At 47.7% G+C, this 25,133-nt stretch overlaps 1 protein-coding gene across 1 annotated transcript in view; it reads right to left on the bottom strand.

The window, feature by feature from the left end:
• UBR4 (ubiquitin protein ligase E3 component n-recognin 4) overlaps positions 1-25,133 on the bottom strand; it is a 127,554-nt gene that overhangs the window by 58,633 nt on the left and 43,788 nt on the right. Inside the window, exons 35-60 of the mRNA XM_019654843.1 lie at positions 24,911-25,102; positions 24,289-24,359; positions 24,057-24,204; positions 23,401-23,628; positions 22,582-22,752; positions 21,068-21,250; positions 20,035-20,193; positions 19,549-19,701; positions 18,856-19,083; positions 18,379-18,536; positions 17,263-17,434; positions 16,793-16,994; positions 15,741-15,904; positions 15,125-15,341; positions 14,051-14,267; positions 12,110-12,173; positions 11,538-11,672; positions 10,388-10,562; positions 9,384-9,524; positions 7,872-7,993; positions 6,887-6,998; positions 4,687-4,817; positions 4,394-4,571; positions 3,823-3,927; positions 2,116-2,253; positions 1,079-1,259 (exon numbers count right to left, since the gene is read on the bottom strand). Of these exons, the coding sequence (XP_019510388.1) occupies positions 1,079-1,259; positions 2,116-2,253; positions 3,823-3,927; positions 4,394-4,571; positions 4,687-4,817; positions 6,887-6,998; positions 7,872-7,993; positions 9,384-9,524; positions 10,388-10,562; positions 11,538-11,672; positions 12,110-12,173; positions 14,051-14,267; positions 15,125-15,341; positions 15,741-15,904; positions 16,793-16,994; positions 17,263-17,434; positions 18,379-18,536; positions 18,856-19,083; positions 19,549-19,701; positions 20,035-20,193; positions 21,068-21,250; positions 22,582-22,752; positions 23,401-23,628; positions 24,057-24,204; positions 24,289-24,359; positions 24,911-25,102 (4,145 nt within the window). The remainder of the gene's footprint in view (positions 1-1,078; positions 1,260-2,115; positions 2,254-3,822; positions 3,928-4,393; positions 4,572-4,686; positions 4,818-6,886; positions 6,999-7,871; positions 7,994-9,383; positions 9,525-10,387; positions 10,563-11,537; positions 11,673-12,109; positions 12,174-14,050; positions 14,268-15,124; positions 15,342-15,740; positions 15,905-16,792; positions 16,995-17,262; positions 17,435-18,378; positions 18,537-18,855; positions 19,084-19,548; positions 19,702-20,034; positions 20,194-21,067; positions 21,251-22,581; positions 22,753-23,400; positions 23,629-24,056; positions 24,205-24,288; positions 24,360-24,910; positions 25,103-25,133) is intronic.

The raw sequence follows: 25,133 nt of genomic DNA, 5'->3' as shown, positions 1-25,133 counted from the left end.
AGCTGCGCCCACCACAACTAAGATTGAGAGACAACTTGACTTGGAGCTGATGGGTCCTGGAAAAACACAATGGTCCCCTTCCCCAATTCCCCAACACTGCTCCCCTCCCCAATTACTCAATAAAATCTTTAAAAAAAACTCCATCAAAACATCATCAGTTAAACTCAGCCAGAGGTCATCTTCATCAGAACTGTTGCAAGAGTTTTTAAGTGGAAGCAGTAGGGCACAGGGCATAAAGGAGGCACTCTTTGATGCCCTCTGAAAATGTCTCTGACACCTGACTGCTTCAGTGACATTTTTTTCCGATCGAAATCACTCAGTTCAAAATACCGATCCATTGTTTCTGCACTAACGCGATAATTGTGGGCCTCTTCAAATTTAACAAACACTGTATCACAAGTAAATTCTATTTCTCTATAGTCATCTCTTGGTTAAAAATACATTCACTCTACTAATCCAGTACCAAGCACCACCAGAATTTCTTAAGGGGAATGGATTAGGATTTTTAGATTACTTTCAACTTGCCAAGGGCCCCACCACTGGTATTTCTAGACAGAAACATGTATTAGCTCTGTCTTACTTCTCCATTACCTTATAAACATACTGAACACACACCACAAGCCACATTACCACTGTGCTCGCCAGCCACTGAGTCCACGGCACTTCCCCTACTGAACAAGTAGCTATTTCTAGTGTATACTCAATAACTATCACTGTTGAGAATGCTACAAAATAAGTTTATGGGAAATGATGAAACAAGGAGGATTTGGGGGCGGGGGAGGAAGCGAGGCCACATATTTTTATGCCAAACACTTCACAGTTACTAAGGGAAACAGGGAAATCTTAAGAGAAAAACCACTTTCTATTCTCTCTGTAATTGATTTGATGTAATTCTAATTAGGACCAAGAAGACAGATCTAGAACACTTGCTAAGATTTTACACTGTTTCATGAGCTTATTACCTTTGTTTTTCCAAAGAATATACTGTGTTATCACCACCTACAATGGATCCATCACCCTATTCCTGAAATAGTCTCCCGTGGGGAAGCCTGCGGACTGAGAGCGAGCAGGTGCTGACCTGTTGCTAGTGTGGACATCTCCTTCCGCTTCCCCTTCTCCTTCTCCTTCTCCCTCGGAGCCATCGCCTTCCTGGTGTCCAGTGGTGGTGCTGATGGCACCAGTGCTTGAGCTGACACTTCCTGGTCCAGCCGGATGCCCCTCTGCCGTGGCATCTCCATAAGCACTGCTCCGGCCAGATACTAGATGGAAATGGTTTAAAAGGAACAATTCAACTCCCACAGCATGATGAAAGCCAGCGCATCCTGAAGTCAGCAATAGTTAGAAGATGACTCTGGTAGGTAGCTTTAGAAATTATTTTCTTCTGTGTGAAGCTAAATAAAAATAGAATTCATGATTTTGACCCAACAGCATTAAGCTACATGACTCTCAGGGCAGCCACTCGTCCTTCTACAGGATATAAGATGTGCCTATAAGAACGATCTTAATAATCTCAGCCACTGATAAATTTCCATCTTGTTTCTAGAGGAAACATATGCTGATTTGGGAATCTAGACATTATCAGCTCCTCTTAATCTTCTCCATAAAAAATTTTCATATCCTTTTTTTTTTTTTTGGTCATATCCAATTTTTAACCACAGGCTGCTTCATAAGCTCAAACCAAAACAGCTCTGTCACGCTTTCTCATGCTAGAGCCCCATGTGTCAGCTAGTACCCTGTGAAGACGGCGCACTACATTAACGACGACCGCCCAACATATCTTCCCCCACCAGGAGCCAACACCACAGCATGACATATTTCAAGGTCATACTGTAACTCTTTTAGATTAATCATGATTTGGGATTCTGTATGTCATTGCTTTCTTCAACTAACAGATAATTAAAAGTTGCCTGTGAACTATTTCAATATTAACCTCACTGAGCTTAAGCTGTTTTCACTGAACATTTGAAACTCTAGGGGTGAGGTCCAATGAATTCCATAGGGCTTTCTGTGAGTCCCCAAAGCTTCCCTCTGCTGAAACCAATCCCAGGCCCAGACAGCGCTTCCTACTCTGTCCCCGCCCTCTGCCCGGGAGACCACGACCCCAAGGCACATTACCGCTGTGCTCGCCAGCCACAGAGTCCACGGCACTTCCCCCGCTCTCCGAGCCCACACTACCACCATGGTCGGCAGGGGAGGTCCGCAGTGTGGAGCCATCCGTCGCTGCTGTGCTGCCTTCGTCGTCTGAGGCTGGAGCTGAGAGAGTAACGAGAGCTGTTACAGGTAAAAACCCCTCCTTGGGGCGAAAGCATCAAACCACATAGTGCAGAGGACACAATGCAGTTTACCTATCCGGTCACCGAAGGAAAAGGGGCAAGATCTGCTTTGCCGATTAACCACTAACGGGAACGAACACTATACACAGTGCATTGCGAACGGCACTCAGACAGAAGTGAAAACCCAGTTCACTGGGCATTTCCTTCACTGTTACATCACGATGCAAACAGGACAGTGCAGAGATTCGGTAAGAATCTGTGACATGGAGCCTCAGTTTTCTAGCTAAAATGCTTCCTGGTAACCACTGTGTAGGTGATACTGACATCTGCTGAGATCAGAAACTAGCCATCACCATTCAAAGCACAGAACTCTGAAGTTTTACGAGGTTTGTTTTGTAATCTGTCAATTCGTGCTTGTGTTAGGAAATCATGATGATGAGCTGTTGAACCAACCCCGTGTTTCTCTGTAATCAGGTGTCCAGGGGAGAGCTCACTGGGAAATGTCACACCTCCTGATCACCCTCATCAGATGCTAATAATGAAGCAAGGAAATTCCCCAGAGACAGCCACAGCATTCAGGATCAGGGCTGAGCTGAGACAGGAGGAAAATGCTGGATGAGATACACGGGGGAGGACAGCCAAGACAGCCACAGAGCGCGAGGGGACACAATGGGCACAGCACGACAGGGAACTCCAAGCCTGAAATGACGGCAACGAAAGAGACCGAAGGAAAGCAACAAGCCATGGCAGCAGGGAAGAGGGGACAGCCGGTTTCTCCCTTTCGTATCTATCCAGGGTAAAACTCCCGACAGGAATAAACAAAGAGGAGGAGGAGGAGCATGAGGGGGAGGTGCGAGGGAGAAACAAATAGGAAAGCATCCGTCCGAAAACCTCTAAATCAACCCTTAAATTACTCAGGGGTTGATTTCCCGGTGGCTTGTTCAGATGTTCCATCCTCTTCTATTTGGTCCAACTGTCTACTCAGGAAATGTATTTTTTCTTATCAGATTAGGAAAGAGGTTGAAAGTGAAGACAAAATGAGGTCTGAAGATCTCCTATGCATCTGAGTTGTGCACAAAACCCCTGCCTCCCAAGCTCACGGCTCCCTGGCGGTTAACCATGTTGGCCTAGCATACCTCGTCTTCTTGCAGCTTCGCTTTTATTTGCAAATGAAGAGGAAAAGTTAAAAGGTATGAGCTCTAGCTCTTGTCTCCCTTTTCATACTGTCTAAAACGTCAGACCTCTGGTGAAGAGCCCCGAAAGCTGTGCTCTAAGCCCTAACGCGGATCAGCCTGCAGGCTGCTCGCTTGGCCTCTCCTCGGGAGTGAGCTGAAGCCAGGCAGCATGCAAGTGCAGGGAAGCCAAGCCATGAGCGCGCTGGCCAAGCTGCGGCGGTATGCCTTCCACACCCGTATTTCCAAAGCAAAGGCAGAAGCGGGAAGTCCAGAATGGCCTGTCAAAGCAGCTGCCCGTTCCACTCTCACAGCACCGGAAACAAGGCTTGAGGGTCCTGGGGCCCTGAGCCCGGCTCCTTGCTGTGGACAGTTACCTGATGCTGTGGTGTCAGAGAGGGTTCCTGCGTCCAGAGAGGAAGAGCTGGGTGCCTGGCCGGACAGCCCCAGGCTCTGCAGGCCCAGGGCACTGCTGCTGCTGCCTGGGAAACAAGTGGAGAGTGAGCACAGCATCCCCTCCACACGCCATCCACAACGCCGCTTTGGCCATGTGCTGCCCTCAGGAGTCTAAACTCACCAGCGTGTGACCCCCTCCAGCCTAGAGGAAGTTCAGCGACAGCTACTGCCGTCCGACCACCAAGTCTGCTTACAGAGATGGTGGAAGGCTTCCAAGTTCAGCTCAGGGAGGGCACGATGCTGGCGGGATCTAACAGATTTGGGAGGAAATAGTCCCAAAGACCAAACCACCAGAAGCTATGGGACTGGCTCCCAGCCTGCAAACGCCACCACAATCCCTCTCACTCTCCACCTGTGTCTCTGAACAGCTCTCACCCAGATCAACCTCGCCCCAAATCTGGGGACATGCTAAGTCGGCTGCACACCAGTAACTGCCAAACCCTCGTTCCAGTGCAGGGCCAATGGGCCGCTGTTCCTGGCACTGCCTTCTACCTTGTTGGTCCTGCTGCAGGCTCAGGGCAATGGCTAGTTCAACCATGGTCTCGTCATCGGCATCAGGCGGGATGTCCAGCATGGGGGGAAAGCCCTCTGCGCCTGCCAGCAGGGCCTCCAGGGGAGAGGGGTTGCCATTGTTGACATTCTCAGCTGTCTCCAGGACCATCGACTCAGACTGCAGAGAGAAAGCTCTGTCAGCGCCCCACGGTTAAGTGGTGGCTTTCGGAAGTCCAGTGAATAAGCGCTGGAGAGGAGTGGGGGCTCCTCCCCTCTCTTGCTCCCACACTCACCACCATTTCGAAATCTCCATGGTCCACCTCACTCTGCTCCTGGCTTTCCTGACGGATGTGACCGCCATTCGGAATCCCTGATGGCTGCATTTTCTCATCTGCGTCATCATCGTCATCATCATCCTTGTCTCCTGAGTCAAAGAAACCCCAGTCACCTGAAGGCCTTTGCTCCCTCGGCATGTGGTACGAGGAGTCATTGAGCAAAGGAAAGCCCAAACGAGCTACCAGCTGGCACCTGTGCCTTAGAGGTAAACTCGCGGTGCTATGCCCGGCCTTGTTCTCATGTTTCCTGGACCTGGCAGGGTCTGGGAAGATGGGACTGGCAGTGACAACTTGCCCCCCCACCCCACCCCTGTAGGAAAAGGCTTTTCCAGTTGATGAAAGCGAGGGGAAAAAAAACACAAAAAACCCCCTTGGATTCCAAAAGGGATTTCCAAAAAGCAGAGAAATCTAAGACCAGTAAACCCATAAGCTCCCACCAACTCTCAAGAGACCTTGGGCAAGACAGGGAAAATAATACATTGAAATGTTTATCTGTTATCTGTCATAGAAGCTTAGAGTGCTATTTTACTATTTCTTTCCAAAACAATGGAGGCAGTGAGATTTTCACACTACCTAATTATTATGAGAAGAATTAGAACTGAAATGTAAAACCACGAAATGGAAGCTGAGGACACCACCATAGGTCCTGCCTTGGCCAGTTTCTGTGTGAAAGAGAGAGGCCTTCTGATAAGGGAGAAGTCCAGGTTAGACTCTTAACTGTCAGAGAGGATGGAGATCTTGCATTCCACAGGATGGGCTGTGAAAGCATGTGGATACAGCCATAATTGGAAACATCAAATATCTGCACTCTAGCTTCTTGCCAAAGATGCATGTACTATTGTCAAAAGCTTAGATAAGATATCCAATGAAGATTGTCCAAAGGTCACAAAGTGAAATGCATTTCTCTAGACCTGCACTGTACCATCCAGTAGCCACTAGCCACACGTGGCTACTAAGCACTTAAAATGTGACTAGTCCAAATGGAGACATATATTAGTATATACTATACACTAGATTAAGCAGCACAAAAAAATTTCTTTAAGGATGCAAAATATTTCACTAATAATTTTTTTTTTTTTAAGAAATTTTTAGTGTACTTTTCCAGAACCCATCAGCTCCAAGTCAAGTAGTTGTCTTCAATCTAGTTGTGAAGGGCACAGCTCCTTAGCCCATGTGGGAATCAAACCATCAACCTTGGTGTTATGAGCCTGCGTTCTAACCACCTGAGCTAACTGGCTGCCCCATTAGTAATTTTTTATATGACTACATGTTGAAATATTTTTGACATACTAGGTTAAATGAATTAATTTTAACATATTTCTTTTACTCTTTATAATGTGGCTAATAGAAATTTAAAATTATGTATGTGACTTTCATTGGAAATCTACTTCTGAGGCAAATCAAGTAACCAGAAAGTAATATAATATAATGCTAATATTTAGATACTTTGAGAATTGCTTTTATTTATTTTTTTTTTTTAGCAAGAGAATGTAACCAAATTGAATACATACATGTGTATGGGAACCCCACATACATGAGTCAGACACCTCACATATACAAGAGGTTCCAGGAATTGCTTTTATTAAAATGTTAAATGTTTGACCGTTGAACTTGGGTCAAGTATATCATGAGGGAAATCCCTTGTGAAATTTGCTCTTAAACTTATTGTAGGTATGACCACTGAGCATCTCTCCCCTTAGGCAACAAAAATGGACCCTTAATGAAGAGCTTTTATGCCTGGAAAATTCTTTTTTTCCTTTAGTCACTGTGATTTTTATAACTGTTCTTATTTTATTGTTGCTGTGGCTATTAGGAAGCTTTCAGCTACATAAAAGATCATCACTTGACAGCCATGCCAGACAGCATGGTGTAACTTTTTCTTTGCATCCTTGGCTTGATTTTACTACTGCACCTTGATGTTCCCATGGCCTTGATTTTCTTCGTCCTTGTTTTATTTACTAGATGCGTTTTTACATGCCACCTTAAATTCTTTACGATAAGGTAGGGTAAAACAATGGGTACACGAGTATAAACAAGTCTCCAGGACCCTGGTCAACATGAGCAGCCCGTCCTCCCTCTACACACACACGCACGCACGCACGCACGCATGCACGCACGCACGCACTCGCGCACGCGCCTAAACCCAGACCTCACATACCCATTGGAGTGTTGCTTCGAGGGGAGGAGGGCAACGTTACGTGTCTCCGCTTGTTCCTGGGCCTTAGGACTCGAATTAGAGCTTGTTTACAAGAGAAGCTCACTGCAGGATCCTGAGGTTGAAAAGAACACTGTCAGGCTTAGTTTTATATTACTCATGGAACTGCCTATAAAATACTTTCCTCTCTTGGTTAATCATTTACATGCACATGGAAGATCTACCTCCTCTCACCTGCAATCCTGCCGACCAAGTTCAGCCGTAAAGCCCATTTCCTGACCTGGTATGTGTAAGACCCATTCACTACATTCCTGCATCTCAGTTCCTGGTGACAGGCTGGCATTTGCTCCTGAAGTCACTGTGGCGCTCTACAAATGGGTTTTAGCTTTTCATCAGATGATCGGACTCGTCTTAGCTCTGCACTGAAATCAGTACTTCTCACACTTTGCGTCTGTGACAGAACCACTAGAAATATGTGACAGAACCACTAGAAATAGATCTTTCTTTTCTTTTTTTAAAGCTAGTTTTATTTTCTTTTTTGTTGGGGAACAGTGTGTTCTTTCAGGACACATCAGCTCCAAGTCAAGTAGTCGTCCCAATCTAGTTGTGGAGGGCGCAGCTCAGTGGCCCATGTGGGGATCGAACCGGCAACCTTGATGTTATAAACACTGCGCTCTAACCAACTGAGCTAACCAGCCACCCCTGGAACTAGATCTTGATGATATTCATGTACTCATTAAATTAATACTTGGCACTAACTACACGGCAACCACCAGGACCTTCAGCATGAAGCAAGACAAAGTCTATCCCCTCGCAAACCTTTTTCTTTCATAAAATGAGCAAAAATCTTTAAGCTTTTACCTATATTGAAAACTCTTAATTCCCATTACCTTCCTTTAAGTCTGATTTTATCTCATTAGTTAGCAAACTTATAAAAACGATTTTTCGCAGACATTGCCAGGCTGTCTGGGGATGTGATGATACGTACAGGACACAGGAGCATTTGCATATAGATCTTGGATGCCGTGTTAATACAGTCCAGCTCACAAGTGCAGTAGCCATGGATAATGTCCACCAGGGCATTGACGGTTGCTTCAACATGAGTTAGGCCTAAAGGGAGGAAAATATAATGGAAAAACTTGTAACTACTTGAGAGTCTAAGACAAAGGTACAAATTCTTATCCCCACATAAAGGTTAAGCTAACAAAAAAATGACAAGCACGTGCGCGCGCGCACACCCCCCCCCCCAAATAAAACACACAGAATGTAGGCTGTCAGCATTTGTGATGTTTTACTAATAGTCTCCTCATCTCCCAAACTGTCCTCGAAAGCCTTTCCAGATATCCTGCATCACAGAAATAAGTAGCTGTTTACTCTCTATGGATATCGAAAGACATGGCATAGAAGTGTGACGGGACAAGCAGACTCTAAGTGTTCCCCACTATCCCCAAACCTCAGGTGATGATAAACGTGACTGTGACATGCCTTTCAGGTTTACTGCCCAAGCGACCTCCATACATGAATGAGCACCAGGGGTTGTTTGACTTTTCTAATTGCTGTTCAGATCCTTACTCTTCTTCCACCTACACTCAGGACAGTGTGAGGGGTCAGATACCAAAGACAGCAGCAGCTTAGAAATGAAATTCTTGGGCCAGCCGAGTGGCACGTTGCTTAAGAGTTGGCTTGGGACACCAGCTCTGAGCAACAGGGCCCCGGTTCGGATCCTACATGAGGGTCAGTGACACTGCGCCCTCTACAGCTAAGATGGTGAAAAACAGCTCGACCTGGAGCTGGGCTGCCATGAGTCGCCAGCAACAACATAGGCTGCAGTGAAGCTGCAGTGGGCTCCCGTAAGGTACTCTGAGTGGCTGGCAACTGGCATAAGCGGCCGGCAGCCAGCATGAGCTGCCAAGAGCTGCCGTGAGCGGCCATCCAGTGGCTAGTGACCAATGTGCCTCACCCGGGAAGAGTGCAATGATAATACCAACATGGGCCAGTGAAGCGATGTCCTCCACAACTAGACTAAAGAACAAAAGGACAGCAACTTGTCTGTTCCCCTTCCCCGATTCCCCAACGCTGTTCCCCTCCCCCAACTCCCCAATAAAATCTTGGGAAAAAAAAGAAAGAAAAAAATTCTAAGCTGATGCTTACCTTTTACCTCTTGAACTGGCTTTGAATCAAGCTTTCAAGGATTTTTTTTTTTTAATTATGAACACCACTAAGGACACACACATACACACAAACACGCACACGCATTTCTTTATGTGAAATATTCACCCCGACATGAAGAAATACAGGAGAATCCCACTTCGCTGCCACATCACTACACTCCTATATCAGGAACACTGTCCTCAGCTCATGGGCTCCTATTTCCTACATATTAATTCTGGAAGAAATGGATGATGAAGGCTAGCGTATAAGGGTTCGATCTGTTCAAAGACAGAACTTCTATCAGGCTTCATGACCTATCAAGATTCAAGCATCCCTTTCAACATGATACCTGGCAGGCACGCCGGTGCCAAGAAGGCATTCTTGGGTTTGGATGCATGGAGCTTCCAGAAGTGGTTCACCAGCTGGGTGATGAAACTGCAACAATCTCCTTCCAGCTGCTTCTGAGGTTCTTTTCCCTCATCCACTCCTTCTAAGCAGGAGAAAAAAAACGATGAACGATGGTAAACTGGAGCTAGAATTTAATTTGTTTTAATGTTAACTCAGGTCAAGGAAGCTTGCCTGGGGAGGGAGTTTCAAGTGGGGCCCCAGTCAATATGCCAACTATCCCTAGATTCCAGCAGACACATCTAGGAAAAAAACAGTCTGGGAAAGGAATATCACAGAAAACATTGTATGTTAGAATTAAGTAGGAGGGAGAGCATTCAAGGTCTTTACAGCAGATGCAGAGATCTCAAGTCCAACTGCTCAACTTCTAAAAACTAGGGGAACATCTGAGATTTCCTAGAATTCCTGGATTATAGTATCAGAAGGAAAAACAAGATGATGACAGCATATGGGAGCATGGACATAACAGAGAATTGTAAAGGCATCAATAAGCTCTATTTGATAATGGCAAACCAAGTGTGGTACGCAGCCAATGTAGGAGAAAGGAGTAAACAGAACAGAGAACTGAGAAAGGCCACTACACATATTAATAAAAACCTGGCAAAACAACAGCATGAAAGCGAAAGGTGTGACCCTGGTCCTTAAAGCAACCAGGGCCCAGACTTAACTATACCCTGAAGATCGTAAGAGGTAGTGACAGATTTTATTTGATGTCCTGGGCACTAAATAAACCCAAGGATACTCCAAGGAAGACGCACTGGAAAGCGTTATCTACTTCAAATGGTACAATCCTAATGTCACAAGCCTTACAAGGTATAAAGACCTGAGAATAAAATCCCTGTCTCAGAGCATGAAGTCACTCAGAAGCCAGTGAGAAAAATAAGAAGATGAAAGAGTGCATGTGTATGAAGCAGATTTCAGGACCACGGCCATACAGGCCAAGTTCACCTGTTTCCATCTGGGGCAGCTTGGACTCCGTAAAGTGGACAAGGTTGCTGGGGCGCATGATGGCAATGGAGCGAGCTGTGACCACCAGCCTCTGGAAGACCTCGGGGTCCAAGTCCTTGCCTTCTGTGCTGGATATGCTGAGACACTGCACAGCTTTGCTCAGCAAGGCCTGATCCTACAACGGAAGGGTCACAGAGGATAAACCACAAGCACGGGCTGGGGACTAAAACAGAGAGGAGAGGAGAGCTGGCGGGTCGTCAGGATGGCGACTTCCTCCCAGAGGGCATGTTCATTACCACCAACTCCCGGGAACAACTCTTCAAAGTTAAACTTCTTAATATATAAAATATTAAAGGCATGAAAAAAATCAAAAGTCACGAAATCAGTATCAAAGAGTATGATGGGAAAATCGGAAACCACTGAATTCTCCAGAATTGCAATATCCCAGGTCTCTTTCCTACAGTAGAAGAACCATTTCTTTGCGAGTTCATATCCTTCAAAGATCGTGTTTCCAAAACTGCCTTTCCTGGGGAGGTTCAGCAGGTGGAACCCGTATTTCTCAGTTCTCTGGGTTGCAGGCAGCAACGCTAACCAAGGCATCTGGGCTGCCTGGCTTCTTCCTCATGGAACTGAACTATCATCTTTTCCATCTACGGAAACTGGTCTAACTTATCGCCTTCAGCTGTTACTTACTTTTATAAGCGAGACCCTCTTCTCCCCAGGTTCCCCCCTCCATCTCTCCAACAACCATTCAACAACTTCCTCACAGACACGTACACCAAATTGAGGGTTACGCCATAGCTGGCGGAGGGAAAACACCAGCAGTCTGACCTCCTGAGTGATCCCCCCTCACTCTCCTGCAGGGAGAAACCACCCACACTCGAATGCCCCTCCCTCTCTTTCTGAAATCTTGCTGATCCTACCAGAATGACAGAAAATAATAAATGCAAACCAGGCGCCCAGCGTTTGGCTTGTCCTCATTTTGCAGGGATGTTCATTTCATTTCTCGGGAGACACGTTAGACTATGGGGATCTAACCTCAACGCTATCCTTTCCCACCTTCCTTCACGTATGAAAAGCCAACTTACTTGATCCCGTCAATCCCCAGCTTCCGCTTGTACAGAAGGCACCCCTGAGAGGGAATGATTACCTTGTGGCTGTGATAGGCCGAGCGGCTCGTGTGCAGGCTGGCCAAAAGGCTCTTGGACTGCTGCTGGACGCTGGCGGGAGCCGGCAGGGACAGCAGCAAGGTGGCCAGCTCCTGAGCTGCGTTCTTGTTTCTTTCCTGATGCGGAAGACAGCGGGATGATCACGAACCCTGGCAAACCCACGCAGAGTGCCCTGTCCACACTCTGCCCTCTCCCTCCCTCCCTTCTAGGCCACGGGCAAGGTGATTCTCCACGGACTGCAAAGAGCAAAACAAAGAATTTCAGAAATGGTAACCCTGCCACCTACATACAGGTACAGAAACTGAGTCCAAGACCCTGACTCTGAGAACAGTGTTCTGTGACCAGCACTCATCCTATTCTATGACACACGCTCACTATCGGTCCCCCAAAACTAGGACATAAGACCTTGAGCTGAAGACTTCTTTGGAGCTTCTTTGCAAATCAAGATTATGCTATCAGTGTTCTTTAGCTGCGAGGCCCTGGGGCCTCTGACGACTCCACTGCCTCCGTGTCTCTTCAGCAAGCTCCCATGTGCTCTGAAAAAGTAACTTGCCTTTTCGATGATTGGGCCAACCGCGAAGCAGCTTTCCAGGGCTTCTAAAGAACTCACGACCAGCCTAGGGAGACAAAACAGCTGGCTTGAGTACAACTGCCACCCTTCTCTCCGCCTGTGCTTTGGCCCGTGCAGACTACAATCGTGAGGACCTTGGGGACAGCTGATGAATGCCAAGTACACAATCAAAGCACAAGGCCTGCCACAGGCACCGTGCAGATCATCTCGTGTCACAGGCCAGGAGAAGCCTGACTCCTGCTTGGAGAGCAACCTGAGGCCAAGTTTATAATCTGTAACTCAAAGACAGGGCTTTTCTTCCTCAGAAAAGATCAGCGCGCTTCCTTCTGCTGCCTGTGGCAGACATTACTGAGATGGGCTTACTAGTCTCAGGCGCCCGTAGATCAGGAGGCAAAGGGGAGCACAAAGGGAAAGGTGGAAGCCATCTTCTTATACCGGGAGCCTAAGGTTATATTTTACTTACACCTCCTAGAAAATGCACAAAGGCACTTCCTAGGAGTCCCTGAGTATGGGGAAAAGCGCAAACTATATTTTCAGGAGCATGCCAACTGCCAACATGTAAAGGGTACTACAAAGCACTTTTAGAAACCTGAGCAATTTTCTCTTAGGAAAGGACCAGGGAACCCAACTGTTGAAGGGTACCAAGCAACATGCTCCCAGCACCCAGGGCCGAGTCCTGAGAGTTTAATGTGGCACAGTAAAAAGACCAGCACCCTGACAGCTGACACTCTGGACAGAGAGGGAAAGTCCTGACAAGGCTGCTGTAGAGGAAGGTCAAGGGGTAGAGGAAGGCGATAAAGAGCTAGGGAAGGGGGAGCAGAGGCATAAAACAGGTCGCACAGAACAGGCTCTCCAGTGGCTTTTCAGATGGTAGGACGTCTCCGTTGCCCACCCCCACCCCCTTCTCATCCACTGTAGCGAGGGTGCAGAGAGGAATGGGGTAAGGAAAGAAAGCCAAGAGTCTGAAGCGGCCAACAGCAAGTGCGCACGTACAACCCTCTGCATACCCCACGGCTACGCGGGACAGCTCTGCAGCCATGCAAGGACCAGGACAGAAAGAAGCAGGAGGACTCTTCCACAGAAGCAGAGTCAACGCAAAGCCACACCATTGGTTACATTGCTCTCTGACACACACTCACTCGTGCAGAGACAAGAAAGAGGGCATACTAACCGGTCCAGCTTGGTTAGGGACTCAGTTTCAGAACTTGGGGGAGAAGCAAAGAAAAAAAAAAGGAAAAAAATGTGAAGCTCATCAGAAACCTGGAAACACATCCTAAGCAAACAATATAAGAAACAGGGTAGGGGAAAGAAAGAGAGAGAGAGAGAGAGAAAAGAGAGAGGGGGAGGCTGCTGTTGGGGGCCAGTGATTCCAAGCCAGGCTATTCTTTTGACTTACAATGTAAGAAACTCAACATCTTACATCATGAATTACTTCGCCTGCTACCTAGCACAAAGAAGCCAAGCGCAATACTTCAGAAGGCCACTGGGGGGAGCCCAGGAGGCTCCGAACTCTGCTACAAGTCGGAGCCTCCTGCAGCCCACCACGGAAGTAGCTGCTGCAGAGCAAGATGAGACGATGACATCAGAATGAAAGGGAAGATTTCCCCCCCGTAACTTCAGCAAGACTGGATCCTCATCTGTAATACTGGCTGAAGCATCTTCTAGTCAGCAGCCTCCGGCTACTCCAAAGGGAACCTGAGCACTAAGGGAAGGCACCGGAGCCCCCGGGGCAGAGACTGGATTCAGATGGCTCCCAGCACACTTTCAGGCTAAGGAGACTCTGAGTGTCGGGGAGTTGTGTGAAAACTTGAAAACCACAGGTGAGACTTGGGCGGTTAGGAGAGGCTGACTCTCTGAAGACAGGCTCTGTAGGGAGAGTGGAAAATGGTGAGAACTGAAGCCAAGCCCTTCCAGTGCTGGTACCTCTCCAGGACAGTTCCACTGGTGGTGGTGGGGGCAGCTGGGTCACTCTCTCCAGAGCCATTGCTCTGGTTCAGGTTGGAAGGGCAGATGTTGCTGACGGAGGCAGAAGGGAATTCTTCCGGGGGCTCGTCTGGCCAGCCAAACTGCTCCTTAGTCTTGCCGTAAATTTTTACAGCATCGATCATGGTGACACCTGCTGGATCCACCGAGGCCCCGACTGCAGTGAGCAAGAGAAGCCATTAAGAAGCACCTTCTCCAAAAGGCTAACCCCACCGCCCTCCAAAGCAAAGACCAGACCAGTTTGGGCAAAGTAGCAAATCCCATGCATTTTGCAGTCATACAGGAACCTTATCTCCTGAGACTTCAGCAGCACTTTCATCTTGTATAGATGCTGAGCACGTGAAGACACCGTTCTACTGACCACAAGCCAATGAGGCCTATACTTGGACGAGTCCCTAACCATGCCTGTAGGGGTCGGACCCTCTGGTGCTATCAGGGTACTGTATCACCCGTCCCCCACGCCCAGAAAGTTCTGAGCATGCCCTCTGTTCACAGATCATCACTATTTATACTAAAAGTAACTATATCTATGAGGAAGAGCAACAGACAGGTGGCCAGTAAATACTAGAAAAAGATGCCAGCCTTAGGGAAGGCTCAGGCACCTGTACTCTAAGGGTTTACATGGCCAAGGAAGGCACTGTTAAGCACCTCCTGGTGACGTGGGACCTGAGGCCCTCATCTCTGCTTTAAGAAAGCCGTGCGATTCACATGCTAACCTTGCCTCCTTCCTGTCTCCCTAAACACACAGGCAGCCCATCAGCAAGCCTACGGAAGCGAACCCTGAAGCAGAGCTGTCCCCCATCTCCACCCCTCCCACTCTCAAGTGGGTCCCTTTCCTGTCACCTTGCCTCCTTTACATCTCAAATGAAGCTCAGTTTCATGACGGCCGAGGCCACAGAGATGTCTGTCATCAGAACAGAGGGTTCCCAGAATACTGGAGGGCCACAGACAGGGCCCCCAAGTCAGCAGCCACCCTGAGAAGGATACGGCCTGGGCCAGGGGCTGGTGACTCACTGAAGAGGTTCAGCTTCTTGTCGGCCTGCAGGGCTTCCTCTCTGGTGAAGGGGAAGTCAAACCAGCGTGAGCGGCTCAGGTTAAGCTGCATGGTCCTGCCGAACAGCTCAATATACGACGGGGCCCGTTCGATGGCCTGGGACCCGATCTGGATCCGCATGCCCGTCATCACCATCGTGCTGTTGTTGTTACTGATCTCAATGGTGAAGCCACCAGGCTGCAGGGGGCAAAGGCACAGGTCAGAGACGAAGAGAAGTTCATCAGTGCGAACCTGTAAACACTCCTGACAGTGTCTCCACGTGTGATCCTCGACGAGCCCGTTATCCTTGTAACTCCCCAAGGATGGGGACATTGAGGCAGGGAGCAGACTCTCCAATTTCAGGCTTCCTTCTCCCGAGCATTAACCAGCCCCGGCTGCGCTCTGCAGTAACCCTGCTGGTAATGGAATGGGAGCCCTTCTGCATGGGAGTGAGAAGACTCATTTACTCTGGGGGCCATCCAACTAGAATGAAGGTCTAGTGACTATGAGTACATGCTTTATACTTGCATTCTAAAAAAATGACGTGTTCTTGAACAACACTGTTTGTGAGTCCTGCCAGCCCGACGCAGCCCTCACCTTGGTGTTGGCCACGTACATGCCCGTGGAATTCAGCCGGTGCTTTATCTGTTGCGCATTGTAGACCTGCAGGAGGTCATTACCACCAAACTCCACATCTGTCAGCTGCTGGTTGTGTTCAAAGAAGTCAATGGGGAAGGTCACCTGGCTAGACGTGCGGGTGGCTGTGGAGAGCAGCACCAGGTTGCCAGAGAACATCAGTAAGTGGGGTCTCGACCACCTCCGTGCCCACGCCACGGAGGTAAGGACCCCTCCCAGCTGAGCCCACACGCACACACTCTAACCTTTCCAAACTCGGGGTTAGTATGTTTGCATCACTGTGATGCCTACATGTGGTTACCTGTCCCATGGTCATTATCTCTATAACCTGGCAGGACAAAGAAATCTGGTGTTGGTGTTGGGCATGGTTGATACCAAAAGGTTCTCTCATAGCTGGTTTATTTAAAATAGGAACTGTTTCTTCACAGGAGGCTGAGCTGCATCATGACCTCAAACACAGACTCCAAGACAAATCCCAGGTAATGGGATGACCCCTGCAATGGTCTCTTAGCCAGACTCATTCACCCCTTAAATGCAAGTTTTCACTCCCTGAAGAGTCCTCCCTCCGTCAGGAGCAAGACTCCCAGCTCAGAGGCCTATGATGGGTCCTTCACTACTCAGTGAGACATGAACCAACTGAAGAATCTACCCCTCAATCAGCTCCACCTTGCACTTCACATCAGGCAAGCCATTTTCCCCAACCCCAGAGAAAAGTCTTGAATAAGGTCCAGAAAATCTTTTCTGGGCACCTAAGAGTGGCTGGCCTGAAGTGGAGAGCCAATGGGTGTGTTCCCATTTGTACAATGTGTCTCTAATAGCCACGCAGACCACTGGTGGCTTCAGGAAACTTGACTCCGCTTTTGGGAAATGAGCCAGCACATATCCCTACCTTCACAAAAGGAGCAAGCGGGCGAGTCACCGACTCCTCACGGACATTTACCACAGTCTACGCTGGGTCAACATCTAGAAGAAGCCATTCCCACTCTCCCACCAGTCTCCGAGGGGGCGCTTACTGATGGTAGCCGCTTTCCGCTTTCGAACAGGCTTCATTATGCTGATGACACTGCTGGGCTGCAGGGATGGCTGCAGCCAGTAAGAGGTGTTCTCCACGTTGGCCATGTAAATGCGCAGGCTGCCATCCTCACACAGCAAGATCATGGTAGTCCGCTGCTGCTCATTGCAGGCTGTGTGCCTAATGGCGACCATGTCTTGGATCTAGGGGAAGGAGATAACGGGGGGTGGCGGGGTGGGTGTTAGTGCCCACACCTACAGGTCAGAACCTACAGAGACAAAGAGGCAGAGAAGCAACCAGTTTCGTGCTCAGCTGCGAGTTACAGAGGGTGGCGAAGGCATCTAGGAGAAAACAGATCACAATTTTTTTATAGCCCTCCACTGAAAGAGCTGGGAAAGTGGCAGGATACACGAATATAAAACTAGACCAAGTTCACAGTCGATTCAAGTGATGGGAGAATCTGGCACTGACCTTTGCTTTAGCAGGAAGAGTTTTTATCTCTTGAATGAGAAAAGTGTCTGGTTTCACCATGACGACCAGTGGCACACCTGTAGTTTGCTGGACACAACACACCAAGCCAGGGTGGTTCATCACCTCAGACCACTGGCAAAGGGCAGGAGATGTCTTACTGCCACCATTGGAACTGCACACAACAAAGGGGCCAGAGTTAGGTGTCAATCACCATCTATCTACTAGAGCTTCCCTTGACCTAAAGGCCATCCTCACTATATACTTGACTCCCAGAGCAACACATTTGTCCAGAGACCCAATTATCCACACGTCTCAGCTTTATTCTGAGCCATGTGTGTACTCTCATATGGCCCAGGGTGTGAGGTTCCACTGTCTGAGGAAACGGGTGACCCTATGTACCTACAGGCTGCCACTGCATAGGGCCACAGAGATGCATAAGGCTGATGATCCATTGTCCTAGTAAAAATCTCCAAATACATCAAGCTATACGTGAACGGTGTCCACTTTATTTCATCCCAAGCCACGTAATTTACAAAACAGAGGCCAGAAACAAAGTGCTATAATGGCTCTTCAATAAGATTAAAAGATGGCAAGAAACCCTAAACAACTTCTTCTTCCTCCCTGAATAAAACACTCACTGCCCCATGCATGCCTCTATTATCTAGAAATGTGACAGGATCCTCTGCCAACCCCAACCATGCCCCCACTACTGACGCCATGTTCTATTTGCTGACAAATTCCCCAGGAGGGCAACTTAAGGAGCATGTTGATAGCATGTGTGTCTAGGAGAGGCTTACTTTCCCTTCTCAAAACTCAGTTATCATATTAAAGTCGGATTTGCTGCCTTGACTATAGCTTTTCCTTCTGAGTGACAGTGGCCGCCCCAAATTACCTCTTACATCTTGGGGTCTCCATGGTGGGGGTCAAACCATGTAGACAGCCCAACCTGTCAACACTGGATGCTGTCTGACTTTAAAGGTCCCTAGCAGGGGAGGGAGAGGTTTGCTGGAGAGAAGTAAGTTCCGCCAGATTCATACCAGACGGTACTTGGGAAGGGGCGGGCTCCCCTATTCCTGTGGGCACCGGGGAAGCTAGGCACTAAGGGCTTATTCCCACCTTTTGATGTTGATGGAGAAAAGCTGCAGCACCTCCAGAGTCGTCCTGCTGATGGTGGCTGCGAACGACCGGCCTTGACAATAGCTGAAGAACAACATCTGCAACACGTGGGAGTAGTAGACAGACACACCGCCGCCGGCCACCTGGCTGTTACTGTCCTGTGAGGACAGACACACGACATTTGTATGAGCTTCTCGCATGGCCTTGAGCACCAGCTTCCAGTTTAGCTGGTTATTAGTTTTAAATCATTCTATGGGCTCTCCTAGTCTAAGCATGAGATCCCTGTGGGCAAATCTTAGAAATACATGAGAATAAAAAAATGTCAAGGTGAATCCACTTAGTCTGAAAGGACAAGAGTTTTTGCGATTAGGTAAAAAGTTAGAAGCAAAAAGAAAAAAAAAGGCCAGGAACAACAACAGAAGAGTTGCTAAGCTAAGGAAATCTGGAATAGAAGGGATCGGCTACATGTGCTCTAACCTTCAGGTCCTCGTGGTTGATTTCCAGAACATTTGTAACATAGAAGGGTCCCTGCTGGGCACTGCTGGCCTCTTCCATGAGCTGAGTGTAGATGTACCCAGCCGAAGACATTATAACGACAATGTTCTTTCCCTCCTCATTAAAGAGGAAGGTAACGTCTCTGATCTTTGAGCTCGGCAGGAGGAAGTAGAAGGTTGGACTCAAGGCATCAACAGACAGGTCATAAATCTGCAGGACGGACGGAAGACAGACGAAATAAGAGAGGTCTATTTCAGCTGCACCCCCAAATTGTCCTGGTGAATGCAAACAGCTATAACTGGTGAGTGCTGGGCATTCGTTCTCCATTCAACAGCACCTGTAAGTCTAGGCCCTGAGCATATAAAGATGAATAAAGTATCTTTTTACTCTCCCTCAAGAAATGAGTAGGAAAGGGAGACACATCAACAAATTCTGTGACAAGTACAGTAACAGCTGTGCACTTGGTACAGCGGGGGCAGAACCTGGATGGATTTCATATTGGCTACACACAGAAAGCTCCCGCTCAGTCAGCAATGTGCCAAAAAGCAACAAAATGTTAGGATTTTTTATTTTTAATTTCTGGGAGAAGCCAGCACATGATGGAGATCAGGCATTCTGGATTTAAAAGTAAAACGATTGTAGGACCCCATCATTAAATGAGAGCTGTTACTGTACCTTGACAAAGTCTGCGGTGACAATCGCTAACTCAGTCTGTGAGCCAGGTAACCACACAGCTTTGATGATGAAGTTCCCCGTGGCCAACTGGGGGTGCAACACCAAGTGATCCGAAACAGAGCCTGAGCTACTGAAGGTCAGCACGTGGCAGTCCTGGAACACAGTTTAAGAATAGAACTGTTAAAAGATGACTTGCAAATAGGCTAACTCATTTCAGAGTTCTGATGTTCCCTTCTCTTCCCTAATAGTCCCTGCCTTCGGCTAGTATTCAGACTGTGTAGCCAGAGAGTCAGGTTTCAAGAACACAAAGAACATTTCCAACATAAAAGCAATCTGGAAGAACTTCGGAGAAAGATTGCTTTTGCATTAAATGGCTTTTAAGTTTAACCTCAAAAACAAGTTAAGAAAAAATGGTGCTGAGAACAGTAGGGGAAAGCGACCAGGCTCCACAGCTGCAGGTAACCCACCCTGGACCAGGCCTGTTACCTTCAGCCCGCACACGGCCAGGTAGTCCTCTTTGCACGGATTCCCAGTGAGGCTCAGCACGGTAAAGGGGACAGGGGCAGACGCCAGGCGGGTCAGGGTCAACTTCCTTTTGCTGGAATCTGCTTGCTTCAGGAGTGCAGAGAGCTGCAGGACAGTGATCTGCGAAGGAACAACTACCAATTTATTCTCACCCCTAGTCCTCTCAAAGAACACAGAGCAAAACAAAAGCTTCTCCAATAAGTACTAGTTGGCAGGTGTTTATTGTGGGTAAGTCTCCTGGGAAAATCCTACACCAATATTGGCCTCCACGTCTCCTGGCTGAAAGGTATGGAACGTCTTTCATTTCCTCCTTCTAGTGAGGACCAAACAGATGAGGAACAAGAGCAATTTCTCTCTGTATCATCAGTTCATAAAAATAAAAAATTTCTTTGTACTATGTCCTTTCTCGTTTTCTACAAAATGCTTTCGAAAGTATTTTCAAACTGTTTTGAGGACAATTCATACCAACAGCTTTTTAAGGTAAGGTTAAACCAATGTTACTGGTGATGAAGAAGCCAAAATACAGAGAAACCTGAGTTAAGATACCTCTCGCTCTTCCAGCTTCTACTGGTTCTATGACACTTCCCTGTGTCCTTAGATGGCTGAGGCAGGTGGAACTACATAAGGAACCCTGAGCCTTACATCTCTGAGCCTGTGCCTTCCAGAGTGACCAAACTGGGCAAGTTAACTAGGCAAGAAGCCACTCTGTGCTCGGTAACTGCTGGTCCTTACCTTTCCCTGGGGGCTTGCAGGATATGTTTTGAGTGGGAATTTACTAATTGGAAACACAGTCTTGGTTCTGGTCATACTAGGTCTAAGTCTAATCAAGTAACTCGATTCAAGTAGACATGCCCAAGGAGCCTGTCCCTAAAGCGTTCTTAGAACCCGACAGACTTTTTCAGAGGGCCAATCTGAGCACAGTTCTCTATCTGTTTTTCTTAGCACTTAAGACAAACATAACCTAAAATAAGTGGGAAGGAACTGGAGGACCCACCTTGCCTTTCTCATGGCTGACAGCCAAGTGTTGGCGGCGCCCATGGGGGGAGGAGAGCACACACATAGCCACCCGCCTGAGCACATGGGCGCTGATTAGCTGTCGAATGGTCTGGCCCTGGTCTCCGCTATAATTCATCCGAACATTCTCAAAGGCACCTTCCTGGGAACCTAAGGTGGGAACCTGGTAAACAGGGAAGCAGAGTGAGCAGGCAATAATAAGGCAAGCAAGATCGAATGGATTCGCACGCTATGCACGTGACCAAGATAACTGCATGGTTTGGTCATTCAAGAGCAATGGAGGGCCGGCTGAGTGGCTCAGTTGGTTAAGAGCTCACTCAAGAGTTTGAGCTCTGAGCAACAGCGGTTTGAGTCCCGGCCCGAGCTGAGCTGCCAAGAGGTGGCAGGATGGCTCAGCTAAAAAAAAAAAAAAAAAGAGCAATGGATTCCAAGCGCTAATCCATGGGTACAGGTAAATTTGTAAAGTTATTGTCAGTCCAATAGAACAATGCAGTGAAGTTTCATAAAATTAAATTTAATTAATAAAAAGCATTGGCTTCTAAAAAAATGTTAAAACGCCCTTTTTAAAAATAAAATATGGTGATGATAACGGAATTTTTTTTCAGTGCTCTAACCTGGGAAAATTAAGTCAGCAGCTTTATGGATCACCACAGCAACACCGCCCGGATATTGTTTAGGTTCATCATTAATATCTAAAAGTCTAAAATCCACTGCTCTAAAACTGTGACTATTTTTGGTTTGTTTGTTTGGAGAATGAAGGGAGCATATACTGGGCCACATCGGTGTCTTCTACTCCTTACATTCCGGTACTGTGGTTTTAAAGGCATGGATTCAGAAACCTCTGTTACACTACTGTGTAACCACCGTGTAAAATTGATTTTTAATAAAATACCAAAATATATGTGCATACATGTATGTGTGAATTTCCAAGTGAATATTTTCCCCTTAAAAACAGTCACCTTGTGAGATCTAGTCATGCACCTCATTTATTTTAATACTTCCCTTTACTTTCCACTAAAGAGGCCACACAGACCCCACCAGAAGTCCTATATTCAGTGCTGAGCATAGGTTTTAAAGCAGATAATGACTTACAACTTATAACCCTTGTCATGTGGAGAACTAAAGGAAAGTTACTAAAAGCAAAAGAGGCCAAACATTATGTTTGCAAGCTAGATGAGCCTTAGGGCAGAAGACAATCAGGTTTTCTATTTTATACGCGGAATAAATGTCTAACTGTTGTAACTGCCTCCACATGAAGCTCCTCACATCTTGGTAGTTCTTTTATTTATATGAACTGAAAAGGGGACCTATTCACCGGGTTGGTCCACGTGCCTCCTTCTGAAGACACACCCACGTGCCGGTTTTCATAGCAGATGGCACGCGATCTGAGGTTCTAAGTTCTGAAAGGGTCTGAGGATATTCCTCAGAGTATCTAGCACTTTGGCATCTCAGTGAGGAGGCCGGCTCCGACCCCCACCTAACTGACACACTCACCATCAGCTGGTCTGTCATCTCAACCACCTTGTCCACGGTATGCAGCTCACGGAGGGCTTGCTGGGCCCGGCTGCTGCTCCCCACCGCTGAAGCCTGCTGAAAGTTGGTCTGAATGGCGTCCATGAGGAAATTGAGCATTTCTAACACGAGAGGAGCGAAGGAGAAATTGGCCTGAGAAAAATCCAAATACACAAGTGAAAAAAAAAAAAGACAGAAAAATAATGGGTCAGACTCATCATAATACTCTTCCGTCTCTATCAATACCCTAAGAACCCATTATGGAGAATCATCTCATTATGTCCATAAGCCTGGATTTGAATCCAGTCAGTACGTTATTATGCTACTAACTACAGAGCAATCTTTCTAAACCAGGAGTCCCACATAGATACCCTGACATCGAATGTGTCCATCATGCATAATTAGCTAACTTCTCTCTTGTAAAACTGGAATGGTTCAGTTGTATACCATCCTTGGGAAAACTGAGAAAAGAATCACTCAAATCCCTTCTGGTATTCCATGCTTCAGATGAGGAACCCCGGCCAAGAGAGGGTGTTCTAGAGTATTACACAAGCAAAATTTACCCTCCCACAAACCTCCATAATCCTCCTCAGTCACACATCCTTTCCCTATGAGGTGTGACTGACAACACACACTATTCATATCCACACGGTGGAAATGAGTCCACTCAGAGAAAGGAGAAACAAATCTAAGTCCCACCAGAGGCGCTGCCAGGAGAGCCTTGGGCACTCCTGTGTGCTCGTGCACCACCTGGCCAGGCTCTGCCCTCTGCCCATGGTGCTGGGCACCACCAGAGCCCACCTGGTCTTGCAGCTCCTCCCGGCAGCCGTCCACGGTGCGGCACAGGCTGCTCTTCTTGGGCTTCTCCTCGTCAGCACTCTTCCCATCGCTGATGGTGACTTTAGCCTTGTCAGCTGGGGACGTGCTGGTGTGGCGCACCAGACTCTCCGAAACCCTGGGTTCACTCTGAAATGCTGACTCCTTCATGGTGGAGCTCATGCCACTGCTAGGTGTTCGCTTCACCAGCGCCTAGGGGCAGAAAACGCCAGAGGTCCTAAGCTCCTGCCGCAAGCACAGATGAAATAATGCCTGAGGTCTTGAAAATCAGACCCAAAGGAGAAACTGGCTAGCCATTTAAACGATATCCAGAAGCCTGAATTCTGATCTTCATGGTATTCACCTAATACCTAATACAGACCCACTCACAGCCAAAGGTCTTGATTATAACCTCTGAAATCCTGGGGCGGTCTTAAGACCTCCTGCAAGATCTCTAAGGACCCTGTCAGTTCTAACATTCTAAGTGAGGTTCTTAAGCCATGATCAGAGACAGAGCCAGAAGTTACTCCTAGACCCAGGCCATCATGAAGGTGACGTGGGAATTCCCCAGTTTGGATTAAGCATTCCTGAGTCACTAATAAATCACCCTTTATGGCCCAGCAAATGCTGCAAACTCTCACCAAACAGCTGCCATCTTCCTTGGCTCCACAGTCACAGAAAAAGGATCCATACTTGGCGTAGGAAATCTCGTGATCCTTGTGGCATACCTTGGCACACACGGTGCACACACCTACCCCATCCACCATTTTGCAGGTGTGACAGTGGTACCTGTGAAGAACAACCACCAGCAAATGAGCCCAAGGTCACAACGATCAGGCCTCACACACCCTTACCTAAAAGAACTCCTCTTACCAATGCTGGTTCATGAATTCTTTTTGAGTGATGGTGAAAGTGCAGAGTTTATTGCAAAGAGAATCTTCATCCTTCAAAGACAGTAAGTCTTTTTAATCAGAAATATATCCCTCCACACCACACAGATACCCACAAAAACACAGCTATGTAAACACTCAGCTCATAAATGGCCAGCAGAAACCTGCTCCAAGTGGAAATGGCTTGCACGCTGTAAATGTGCTGCAATTTCAGGTGAGGCCTTAGAGTTTTGTGGTTAAGAACAAGAGAAATCTCATGCCTTTTCTGCATGGGAGCTCACCCCATTTCCATGAAGAACTCACCCCTGAAACTGCTTTTTGGATGCGATAACTAAAGAGCTGCAGGATAACTGAGTCTGGATGGAAGAAGGCATATGGCTTATTAAATAGCCCTTTCCCTCAGGAGATGAGGTCCCTACAGCTCGTCTGCGGCCTGGAGAACCATCCTGGCATTAATCATCTAGGCTGGGAGAAAGCAGAGAGGACTGGAAAGAGTCCTGAGACTCACCGGGGCTGGAAGGGTAGACCAAGGGCTGTCAGCATGACTGTGCGCGAGCGCTCGGCAGGCTCTCCGTGGGTCACCCTGGCGGTGACAGGGTACTCACCGAGTCCTCAGCCTGGGAGTCTTCCTCTTCCACTGCCAGCTCCTCCACCCAGTCTGAGTCCACCTCGATGGCCCTCTCTTCCCCATCCACAGAAAGGTGACTCGGGCCTTGACCGTTACTCTGGCTCAGGGCATTGGTGACGTCAGCCAAGTAAGACATGATATGGCACGTGCACTCCAGGACTGCTACATGCTATAAGAGAAGACACCAGCCAGAGGAAGCT

The sequence above is a fragment of the Hipposideros armiger genome, unplaced genomic scaffold, assembly GCF_001890085.2.
Source record: "Hipposideros armiger isolate ML-2016 unplaced genomic scaffold, ASM189008v1 scaffold_232, whole genome shotgun sequence".
NCBI classification, from domain to species: domain Eukaryota; kingdom Metazoa; phylum Chordata; class Mammalia; order Chiroptera; family Hipposideridae; genus Hipposideros; species Hipposideros armiger.
This window is presented reverse-complemented; position numbering and strand designations above follow the sequence as displayed.